The 11513-nt window shown below is 43.8% G+C and overlaps 1 protein-coding gene across 1 annotated transcript; it reads right to left on the bottom strand.

Moving 5' to 3' along the window:
- Positions 1-165: 165 nt before the first annotated feature.
- Positions 166-6740, bottom strand: LOC117007563 (transmembrane protein 39B-like). The gene is made up of 4 exons (XM_033080819.1): positions 6687-6740; positions 4699-4883; positions 1409-1627; positions 166-257 (listed from the first exon to the last, which is right to left on the bottom strand). Coding segments are annotated over exons 2-4 (348 nt in total). The 5' UTR covers positions 4827-4883; positions 6687-6740; the 3' UTR covers positions 166-256.
- Positions 6741-11513: the final 4773 nt, after the last annotated feature.

Below are 11513 nucleotides of genomic sequence, written 5' to 3'. Positions count from 1 at the left end.
CACAGAGCCAGCAGGAGCACAGCTCTGGGGAGCTCAGCTCTGCTCTCTGCCCTCCCATGGGATGGGCTGGGATTCTGAGTTGGGAACAGCACAGAGGGAAGGATGGAGGAGTTTGGAGTGGCAGGGGGACACAGAGCTTTACAGATCTCCTGGAAGGACAGCTCTGCCTTTACCTCCTTGACAACAGCCCCGATGAGGCGCCGTGCCAGCACGATGGTGGTCACTGTCAGCACGTTGAAGTCAATGAGGTGAAAGTTCTGTGGGGACAAAACCCAAAATTATTCAATTTCCATCAGCAGCACCGACCCACACTGAGCACAGAATATCCCAAATTATTCTCTCTTCCAAGAGAATGCCAAGCAGGCAGCCAGAGCCCAAAAACAGGCATGGCAGGAATAACCCAGAAGGGTCAGATGGTGTTTTTATCAAACATTATCTCTAAAAATTTACAGTAATTTCACAATTATAAGCCACACTATTTTGACTAAAATTTTGGTCCGAACCTGAAATGTGGATTATAATCAGGTGCAGCTTATATATGGACAAAGAATGAAAAGTTGCTGTTTTAGTTTGGAGGACAGGTGTGTGCTGAGAAAGGCAGGAGCCTCTCTTTGAAATGGAGAATGTAAACCCCCTCCCTCCAAATTATAATTCTGAAATCAAGGGGCTCTCAGGCAAAGATATGGGAATAGGAATAACAGTTCTTTACTAGGGAAATTAAAATAGAAATACAGCACTACAAAGAACAAACCCAAGCCCTGCCAGAGTCAGAATCCAAGCTGACAGCCGTCAGTCAGGCAGGGTGTTGGCAGCAGTCCCATCCCATGGTGGCTGCATCCTCCTGCAGTGACAGATGTGGCTCAGCTGGAGCAGTGCTCCTGTACAAGGTGCAGTTTCCTCCCAAGCTCCAGTGGTGATGTGGAGCAATCCCGTTTCCCTCTGGAGTCCAGTGGAGAAAGGGGCTCCCTTAGTGTCCCAAACCTCTGTTTTTATCTTGGTAAGAAATGTTGGGCTCTTCCCCCTGGCTGGAGCAACTCCCAATGGGATGCAGTAATTTTATCAGTGCCACAGTGGGACTCAATGGCCATGAGCAGAAAATGACTGGCTGGAGGAAGGATGGTTGTGAAAAGATAAAGAACACTGCCCCAGCTGGTTTATAAACCATGGCCATGAACAGGAGATATCCCATGAGATAAAGAACACTGCCCCAGCTGGTTTCAATGGATGCCCATTAGCAGAATATCTCCCACAGAGATCAGGATCACTGCCCCACCCTCAGCAGATGGTGACAGAACAGACACCTTTGATCACACTCTGTATTGGAAAGTGCGGCTTATAACCGTGAAATTACTGTAAATTTAGTGACCCAAGAGACAGCCTGGGAGCTGCAGCTGCCCCTGGTGCTTACCAGGGAGGTGTGAGAAGGAGGGTGGGAGGGTGGGTACCACCAGACTGTCTTGTAGATGTTGATGTAGTGCACGAAGAGGGCGACGAGGTGGCAGAAGAAGAGCTGCAGCTCGAACAGGACGCTCCTCTCCAGGGCAGCTCGGGGATCTTGCAGTGCCTCAGGGGAACAACAGTCTGAGCTGCCAGAGGGGGGCTGGACAGGCCTGTCCCTGAGCCACTCCTGCCAGGGAAAGCCAAGGGTCAGCAGGGTGATGCCTTCATTTTTCTGTTCTGTTTCTAGTTTTATATTAAGGTTTAAAACAGTTTTGTTCCAGCTGGGGACTTAAGGACAATCCCTTCAAGCATAAAAGGATGAAAACTCATGATTTGAGGTTATTGATTGGACAGTTGTATGCAAATGGACTAAAACCTATAAAAATGTGACCAAGCTCTCTTTTGATTCCATCTTGGAGTTGATAGCAAAATGTTTCTGAAATCATGGGAGTTGTGTACAACAGATTCAGGGCTGGGAAAGGGAACCAGGCCTGGGAAGGAATGTTGGGTTTGTCTTTATTGGATCATGTGAAACTGCACCTGTGTGATCATCATGTGATAAATAATATGATTGTTAAATGTGATAATTGTTTGGTAATTGAATATATTATTGTTTGATCATAATAAGAATAATGAGAAGTGATGCAATGGTAACAAGAATCAATAAATAAAAATTGGGGCTGAATCCAAACCTGATCTTTGACTGATTGTACCTAAAATCCTAAAATATCTAAACCCAAGGAGGGGCTGAATCCAAACCTGATCTTTGACTGATTGTACCTAAATCCTGAAGTGTTGGGGCTGAACCCAAGAATCATGAGAAAGGATATTTGGGGACCTGATGGAAATCACAAGAATCCCTGCTGGGATAAGATCAATGTGTACAATAGAACAATATGGGTTTAGTAATTATTACATAATGAAAAGGGTATAAAAACCTGTCCCTCTGCAGTCCATGTGGGGTCAGATTTGGGGTTGTGCCCCTGATCCCAGAGCTCCTCAATCACACAATCACCCTGGGATGATTTGTTCTGTGTTAACAGAGCCATGACTGTGGCACTGCTACTGCCCATCAATAATGAATATAAATAAATAAAAATAAAAAAATACCCACTTCATTCCTCTTAACTCTGTCTAGCCTCTGCTCCAGGGAATGTCCTCCAGCTCCACCCCCCCACAGGTCTGGGATTGATTGGGAAACTCAAGCTTGGCACAAATCACAAGTTTCAGGCAGATGTCAGCAGGGATTTGCCCACACAGAGCAATATTTAGACCAGGATATTTGATATTAAATCAAACCCGGGGTTGTGTTGTGCTACACAGTGGCTCTCCTAATTAATTGGAAGCTTTCAGAGCTCAGGTTGGTGTTTACATATCTAAGAGTGCTTGAACATGAAAGGCACAGCAATTACACACAACCCTTGTTCATTCTTCACCTTTTGTTCACCTGAGGAGGAAAAACGAGTTTAGCCAGAGGTGCCTCTCCCCTGTGAGCACACACACACACCAGGCTGATGCCTGGCAATTCAGAACTCCCAGACTGAGCTGTCATCTCTAAATAACAACAGGGAAAGGAATCTTGGCTCAAAGGAACTGCAGAGCACAAAGTGTCCCTGTAAATCCCCAGATGGAATCCCAGTTGTGGATTCTGTGGATCCAGGGGAGATGGAGAACCTAAAGAACACCTGAGGAGCCTGAGCTGCCTCTCTGCAGTGTCCAAATCCCAAACTCAGGTGATTCAGACCCTCAGGGCTGATAAATCTTGGAATCACAGAATGCTTTGGGCTGGAAGGGACATCAAGGCTCCCCAGGCCATGGGCAGGGACCTTCCCCTGCCCCAGGTGGCTCCAAGCTCCATCCACTGTGATATAAAATTATCTCTGTTTTTATTTCTCATTCTGTGGTCATTGAAGGATTTTGAGTCTCAGGGACACCCATCCTAATTCCAAGGGGTGGACAAATCAGGAGTGAGGTGGGAATGGTTTCCCAATCCCAGAGGGCTGGGTTAGACTGGGAAAAAATTCCTCCTGGAATTTGGAGGGTGGGGAAGAGCTGGGATGGAATTCCCAGAGAAGCTGGGGCTGCCCCTGGATCCCTGGAAGTGTCCAAGGCTGGGGTGGGGTGGGAACAGCCTGGGAGAGGGGGAGGTGGGAGGGAAATGGGATGAGCTCTGAGGTCAGAGAATGGGATGAGGTTTAAGGTCAGGGAATGGGATGAGGTTTAAGGTCAGGGAATGGGATGAGGTTTGAGGTAATGGGACAAGTTTTAAGGTCAGGAATGGGCTGAGCTGTAAGATCAAGGAATGGGACGAGCTTTAAATCAAGGAATGGGATGAGTCTTAAGGTCAGGGAAGGGCTGAGCTCTAAGATCAAGGAATGGACAAGCTTTAAGACTGGGTAATGGGATGGATGAGGTTTAAGATCAAGGAATGGGACAAGCTCTAAGGTGAAGGAAGGAATGGGATGAGATTTAGGGTTGGGGAATGGGACAAGTTTTAAGATCAAGGAATGGGCTGAGCTCTAAGGTCAGGGAATGGATTGAGCTCTGAGGTCAGGGAATGGGATGAGCTTTGAGTTTGGGGAATGGGATGAGCTTAAGGTCAGGGAAGAAGATGAGGTTAAGGTCAGGGAATGGGATGAATTTTAAGACTGAGGAATGGGACAAGCTCTAAAATCAGGGATGAAATGAGCTTTAAGATTAAGGAATGAGATGAGCTCTAAGGTCAGGGAATGGGTTGAGCTTTGAGGTCAAAGAATGGGAAGAGCTTTGAGTTTGGGGAATGGGATGGGCTTTAAGGTCAGTGAACAGGATGGGCTTTAAGGTCAGGGAATGGGATGAGGTTTAAGACTGAGGGATGGGATGAGCTTTGAGGTCAAAGAATGGGATGAGCTTTGAGTTTGAGGAATGGGATGAGGTTTAAGGTCAGGGAATGGGATGAGTTTTAGGACTGAGGAATGGGACAAGCTCTAAGGTCAGGAATAGGATGAGCTTTAGGGCTGGGGAATGGGATGAGTTTTAAGGTTGGGGAATGGGCTGAGCTTTGAGATCTTGGGCTGAGCTTTGAGATATTGGGCTGAGCTTTGAGATCATGGGCTGAGCTTTGAGATCATGGGCTGAGCTTTGAGATCATGGTCTGAGCTTTGAGATCATGGGCTGAGCTTTCAGACCAAGGAACGGACAAGCCCCAAGCTCCTCCCCAGCCATGCCAGCCCCAGGGCAGGGCTGTCCCCAGGTGTCCCCAGTGTCCCCGAGCCGTACCTGGTGCGGGAGCGCACGCCGCTCACCGAGGAGCCCGAGGAGTGTCCGGAGGCGCCGGCAGCGCCGGGCTCGCACAGGGGGGTGCGGCAGTAGGAGCTCCTGTTGGGACCCCGGCGTCCCCCGGCCATCCCCGCCTCGGGGGGAGGTTCTGGCTGCTCACAGCGGGCTGGGCTCGGCCCTCAGCACTGCAGGGACACAAGCAGCACGGATCCATCAGCATTTCATCATCCCACACCTCATCTCTGCAGGATAACTCAAATTTCCTCATTATTTTTTTTCCTCACTTATGGATGCGACCCCCAAGGAGCTGCAGCCTTGCTGAGGTGCTGGGGATTCATCATTTAGAGGAATTGCATCTGTGGTGTGATGCCTGCCTTCCAGACTCAAGGGATGCTCGACAGCTGGCCCCAAGAATTCAGAAATTTGGGATATTCTGGTATAATTTTGTGTTGAAGGTTACAGCTTTTCAAAATTATTGTTTTATTACTGGCTCTTTTAAAATCACATTTTCAGGGTGTTTTTGTTTTGATGGCACTGAGGTCAATGGGGTCAGCCCCAATTCAGCTTTTCCAGAGCTTTTTTAAACTCATCCCAAGGTTTTTCCAGCTTTCTTTGGATCCTGTTAACCTCAGGAGAATTCACACAAACGATATAAAAATGCATTTCCAAGTGAAATCTGAGCTGTGAGGGGAACTCAGATCAGGGACTGCACATTCCTTTTGCTGCTGGATCATTTCCAGCTTGGAAATTTGCATCTGGAGCAACAAAATATGTGCTGAAGGTTCAGAAACCAATCTCAGAGGAGTTTTAAAGCTGATGCTGAGCTCGGGAGTTCTCCAAAAACCCCATCCTAGAGCTGGATCTTGAGGGAGCTGCTGGTTTTGGGAACTGCTGGGATGGTTTTTGGGAACTGCTGCAGCTCTGGGAGCTCCAAGGAGGCTCTGAAGGAGCAGTGGAAGCTGTGAGAGCACAGCTGGGAGGAATTTGGGGTGCAGAGAGCTGCAGGAAGGAGCCACGAAGGCTCCAGGAGGGAAATTGGAAATGTGGGGGCGCGGTGTGGGGCTGGGAAGGGAAATCTGGGGGGAAAATTTGGGGTCAAAGGGGCTCTGGGGGAGCAGGAGAGAGAAATGGGAGCACAAGTGGGGGCTGCAGGACAACACTGGGGACAACAGGACAGCATTGGGGACAACAGGACAATACTGGGGGCTCTGGGGGAGCTGAGAGAGGAATTTGGAGGCACAAGTGGGGCCACAGGACAACATTGGGAGCTCTGGGGGAGCTGTGAAAGAGGAATTTGAGGACAAAAGTGGGGCTGCAGGACAACACTGGGGACAACAGGACAATATTGGGGCCACAGGACAACACTGGGGGCTCTGGGGGAGCTTTGAGTGAGGAATTTGGAGGCTCAAATGGGGCTGCAGAACAACATTAGGGGCCACAGGACAATACTGGGGGCTCTGGGGGAGATGTAAGACAGAAATTTGGGGTACAAGTGGGGCTGCAGGACAACACTGGGACAACAGGACAATATTGGGGACCACAGGGCAATATTGGGGGCTTTGGGGGAGCTGTGAGTGAGGAATTTTGGGGCACAAATGGGCCACAGGAGTTCTGGGGAAGCTGTGAGTGAGGAATTTTGGGGCTGCACAAAAGCTGAGAGGGCCCCGTGCGCTCTGAGGGCCTGGGGGTCGGCCAGAGCTGCAGTGGGACTCTCGGGGGCTTTGAAAACCCGAACGGACACCATGGAAGGCTCCGGGGGGACTCCGTGAGCTCTCCCCGAGCCCGCGGGGCTCTGAGGGGCTCGGGGGGCTCCGGGCGAGGCCGCGGCGCGGGAGCCGCCCCCCTCACGGCGGCGGGGCGGAGCGAACCGCGGGGCTCTCCCGCCACACCGAGCCGCTCCCCGCGGCTGCCGGGCGGGTTCCTCCCCGCCCGTTCCGCCCGTTCCCCCTTTCCCCCGCCGCGCTGCTCCCGGGCCCGGCCCCCCTCACCCATCGCCGCCGCCGCTCCGCCTGCGCCGGGCCCAATATGGCGGGCGGGGCGCGACGGCGGCCGGCGGGGGACAAGAAACTGCGGGGCGCGAAGGCGCGCACGGCCACGCCCCTTGACGTAACCACGCCCCTAACGTGACCACGCATATAGACACGCCCCTTTAACGTAACCACGCCCACACCCCAATAACGCGCTCACGCCCCCTTAACATAGCCACGCCCACAGACCACGCCCTTAAAGTGACCATGCCCTGACAGGTAAAAGTGGCCCCGGAATAAATGGATTTTGGCGCTTTTCTGATTTTTTTTTTGTTGCCCATTTTTATTTATTTTTTTGGACTGCTCGTCCCTGGTGGTGTCCAAGGAATTGCTGATCTTGGAGAGTTATTCCAGCCTAAATTGATTCGGGATTGTGCAAAAATGTCAAACACGAGTGGCCAGACACCTGATGTGTAAGAGAATCCTCTAAAGGTACCAGGACACCCCTAAAAATGTGATCAGGCTAAAAAAATGATCTGGAATGTGATGTTTGAACTTTTTTTGGTCGTGTCTAGTTCCAAATTCAGTGGTAAAACCAACACCTCCATCAGGAAACAGTTATATTTCAATTTTCCAGTTTATATTTCAGTTTTCCAGTTTATATTTCAATTTTCCAACAGGCAGCTGCAGATCCAAGGGGATTCCTGGGATCCAAGGGAGGTTCTGGTGTTCTCCCAAAAAATCCTGGCAGATGATTTCCATTTTTCAGAGTGGTGGAGCTGATCCTCAGGCAGCTCTGGAATCCATCCATGAAAACACAAGGGAGGTTGGAGTGAGCAGGCAGGAGGAGGAAAGCAAGGAATGACATTTCCAAAGGAAATTCCTGCCAGCTGGAGGAATTCCTCACCCTCACCTCATTCCAGGATGAAACTTCCAGAGAAGAGAACATTCCCAGAGCTAAATTTGTCCTGAAAATCAGAATTTTATTTGGAATATTTTTAGAGAGGAGATGAGAACAGAGTCAAATTTATCCTGAAAAAATCAGAATTTTATTGGGAAATATTTCCAGAGAGGAGATGAGAACAGAGCTAAATTTGTTTTGAAAAAAATCAGGATTTTATTGGGAATATTTCCAGAGAAGAGAACATGCCCAGAGTCAAATTTCTCCTTTTTTTTTTTTTTCTTTCTCCCCAATTTCTTGTTTGGGTTTTTTCCCAAATTTCAATTCAGGAGTCTCCAAGGCACAGATCTCACCCTAAAATCCCAAAAATCCCCTAAAGTACCCCAAAAATCCCCAAAATTTCAGCTCAGGGATCTCCCAGGCACAGATCCTACCCCGAAATCCTTCAAAAATCCCAAAAATCCCAAAAAATTTCAATTCAGGAGTCTCCAAAGCACAGATCTCACCCCAAAATCCCTCAAAATCCTCCAAAAATCCCCCAAAAATTTCAGCTCAGGGATCTCCCAGGCACATATCTCACCCCAAAATCCCCAAAAATCCCAAAAATCCCCCAAAAATCTCAAGTCACAGTCTCCAAAGCACAGATCTCACCTCAAAATCCCCCAAATTCCCCCAAAATATCTACTCAGGAGTCTTCCAGGCACAGATTTCACCCCAAAATCCCCTAAAATTCCCCTAAATTCCTCAAAAATCTCAACTCAGGAGTTTTCCAGGCACAGATCCCACCCAAAAATCCCCTAAAATCCCCAAAAATCCCCCAAAAATCTCAACTCAGGAGCCTCCAGGGCACAGATCTCACCCAAAATCCCTCAAAAATCTCCAAAAATTCCCCAAAATTTCAGCTCAGGGGTCACCAAAGCACAGATCTCACCTCAAAATTTCAATTCAGGAATCTCCCAGGCACAGATCTCACCCAAAATCCCCTAAAATTCCCCAAAATTTCCCAAAAATCCCCAAAATCTCAGCTCAGGAGCCTCCTCCACACCCTCACCTCTGCCAGAGCTTCAGATTTTTCACATTTCCTTTATTTTACTTTATTTTATTTTTTTTCCCTTGGTGTACATCCAAGGAAAATTAAAAAAAAATTTAAAAAAAAAGAGAATTTAGCAGCTCAGATGGTGCCACCCCCACGTTTTGGGAAACTCAAAAAAAATTTTAAAAAATTAAAAAAATTAAAAAAAATTAAAATAAAAATAAATAAAAATAAAATAAAAATAGAAATAAAAATAAAAAATAATCCCCCAAAACTCACCCAAAGCTGCAGCTCCTCCTTCACCCTGCTGGTCAAGGCCCCCAAATCCTGCAAATAAAAAGGAAAAAAAAAATAAAAGAAAAAAATTGGTGAGGATCCTCAGTGGAAGAGAGAGAGGAAAAATTTTAAAAAATAAAAATAAAATAAAATAAAAAAGGAGAAAGAAAAGGAAGAAGATTCCTGCATGCAATTAAGACATGAAGGAAAAACATGCAGCTGAGCTAAGGACATTCTGGGGGGGTTAAAAATTCCAATTTTCCAACAACTGAGCAGAATTTGGGTTGGTTTTGGGGTTTTTTTGGGGTTTTTTGTTTGAAATTTTTGTTTAAAATTTTTTTTTCCTTTTGGCCCAAATTCCATCCCAGTGCAATCTGCCAAAGGGCACAGAAATAAATTCAAAATTATTTCTAATTTATGCCACGTGGGTGGGTTTAAATATTTATATTTAAAACTTAAAACATTTTTTTTGGTTTTTTTTTTTTTTTTGGTTTTTTTTTCCCCTTTTACATTAAATTACCACCTGAAGGGTTGGCTGGGTACAAAGTTTACAGGTTTATGGAAAAGAGAAATGTGCTGGATTAAAATCAGACATTTATTTTTACCTTTTGGGCGGTGCCTTTTTTACACATCCTGATTTCTCCTGCTGATAATTTTCCTTTAAAAGGGGGGGGAAATGCTGAGTTTTTCATCACATTATGCCCTGAAAGCTGACTCCAAACCAGTGTTGAAAATTCAGTTATTTGCACTTTAATAACAAATCTACAAATACAATTTTTGTTTTTTGTATTTTTTTTTAAATATATTTTTAAATATTCATGAATTTTTTTTTTTTCCCTAAAATTTTATTTTTCACCCCCGAGCAGTTTTTTAAATCCTTTTCCCCACCCCCACCTCAAAAATTCCAAATTTTTTAAACTCATGGAGGATTTTAGTTTGAAATAGAAATAAATTCAATTTAAGGAGCAGCTGCAGCACACAAAAAAATTCAATTTTTAAGTTTTTTTTCCCAAGGAAATAAAAATCATCTCATCAAGGGGGGGTAAAAAAAAAGCAAATTCCTTGGAATTTTCAGCATTTCTACTTCAATTATTAATATTCCACCCTATTAATTCCATATTTATATTAAATTATTATTTCACCCTATTATTCCATATTAATATTTAATTATTGACATTCCACCATATTAATTTCATATTCAATTATTAATTTTCACCTGAAATCTGAATCCTCACTTTCCAAATTCAGATTTCTGGCTCCAAACTCCTTTTTTTGTTTTCAGCAACTTCCAGGGGGTGAAAAACAAATTTTTTTTGTTGTATTTTTCATTTTTATTAAAAAATAAATTTAAGCTCAACGAGCTTGAAAAATTTTTGTGAATTTACCAAAAAACACATTTTATTTTTTTTATTTTTTAAAAAAAAGAAATGCCTCCATGGTTTTTAAATAAATCCTTATAAAATAATAATAATTATTATTATTAAAAAAAAATAATAAAAAAAAGACAAATGAAGTTTAGCACCAATTGAAAAATAAAAAATAAAAAAACAAATGACAATCATCATCATCTCCTTGGATTAAAAAAGGACTAAACTTTATTGACAGATTTGAGACAGACATTTTGACATTTGAGCTACCTAGTTAGGCAGACTTTACACAAAATGAAGCATTTTTCTCATTTTTTTTCTCATTTATTTTTCTTTCCCAGAACAAATCCAATTGGGATTTATTTTCTCTTCTGTACAAAGTTGAAATTTGGGATCATTTTATTTTTTTTTTTAATATAATTTTGATTTTTTTTTTTTTTACAGCTGCAGTGTCCCTTTTTATGCAGAGCTCGTGCTGAGATACACTTGAATAAATGGTTGGGACTTAAAATTCTTATTTTTTGGGGGGTGAGTTTGAAATTTTAATCAGATTTTTTTGCCCCAAAGTGCTACAAAAATGAGAATTTTATACATTACCTATGGAATATTATTATTGGGTAATTACAGCCATATTTTGGGTTTTTTTTCCCTTAAATAATTCATTTAGAACCAAACTAAAACTGGAAAAATATTCCCAAGCATATCTCAACACTGCAGGGGGGGCTAGATTTCAAAATCCACATCAGAAAAGTCAATTTTTTTTTTGTTTTTTTTTACCAACCTAATTTTTTTAAAGTCAATTCTCTTTATAAAATGCTATTTAATTTGTTTGGAGGAATCTTTGGGTTAAAATTTAAACTTCAAGATTCACCAGCAATCTCCTTTTAAAGGTTTTGGCATCTGAAGTTATTTTTTTTGTGTTTTTTTTTCTTGTTTTGGTTTTTTTTTTGTTTTTTTTTTAAAAGGTGGCAGCCACTACTGTTACATTCTGATTTTTAACACTTCAAAAACAACCCTGAATTTTGAAATGTAGCCTATTTTGGGATTCTGCAACTACAACCTTTATGGGTTCCTTTAAAACAAACTTTAAAAAAAAACTTTTAACAAAAAAACCTTAATTTCAGAACTAAGCAGAGCATGTTGAAAAACTAACATTTTTTTAAACTTTTTTTTTTTTAAGTTTTGTTTGTTTTTTAAAAAGGTACAGTATTTTGTTTTTAAAAGAAAGAAAACCCATCTACACACTGAAGAAGAGAGAAAAAAAATAATTA

The sequence above is a fragment of the Catharus ustulatus genome, chromosome 26 (genome assembly GCF_009819885.2).
Source record: "Catharus ustulatus isolate bCatUst1 chromosome 26, bCatUst1.pri.v2, whole genome shotgun sequence".
Classification (NCBI taxonomy): Eukaryota; Metazoa; Chordata; class Aves; order Passeriformes; family Turdidae; genus Catharus; species Catharus ustulatus.
Note: the sequence above shows the minus strand (reverse complement) of the source record. Positions and strands in the feature narration are given on the sequence as shown.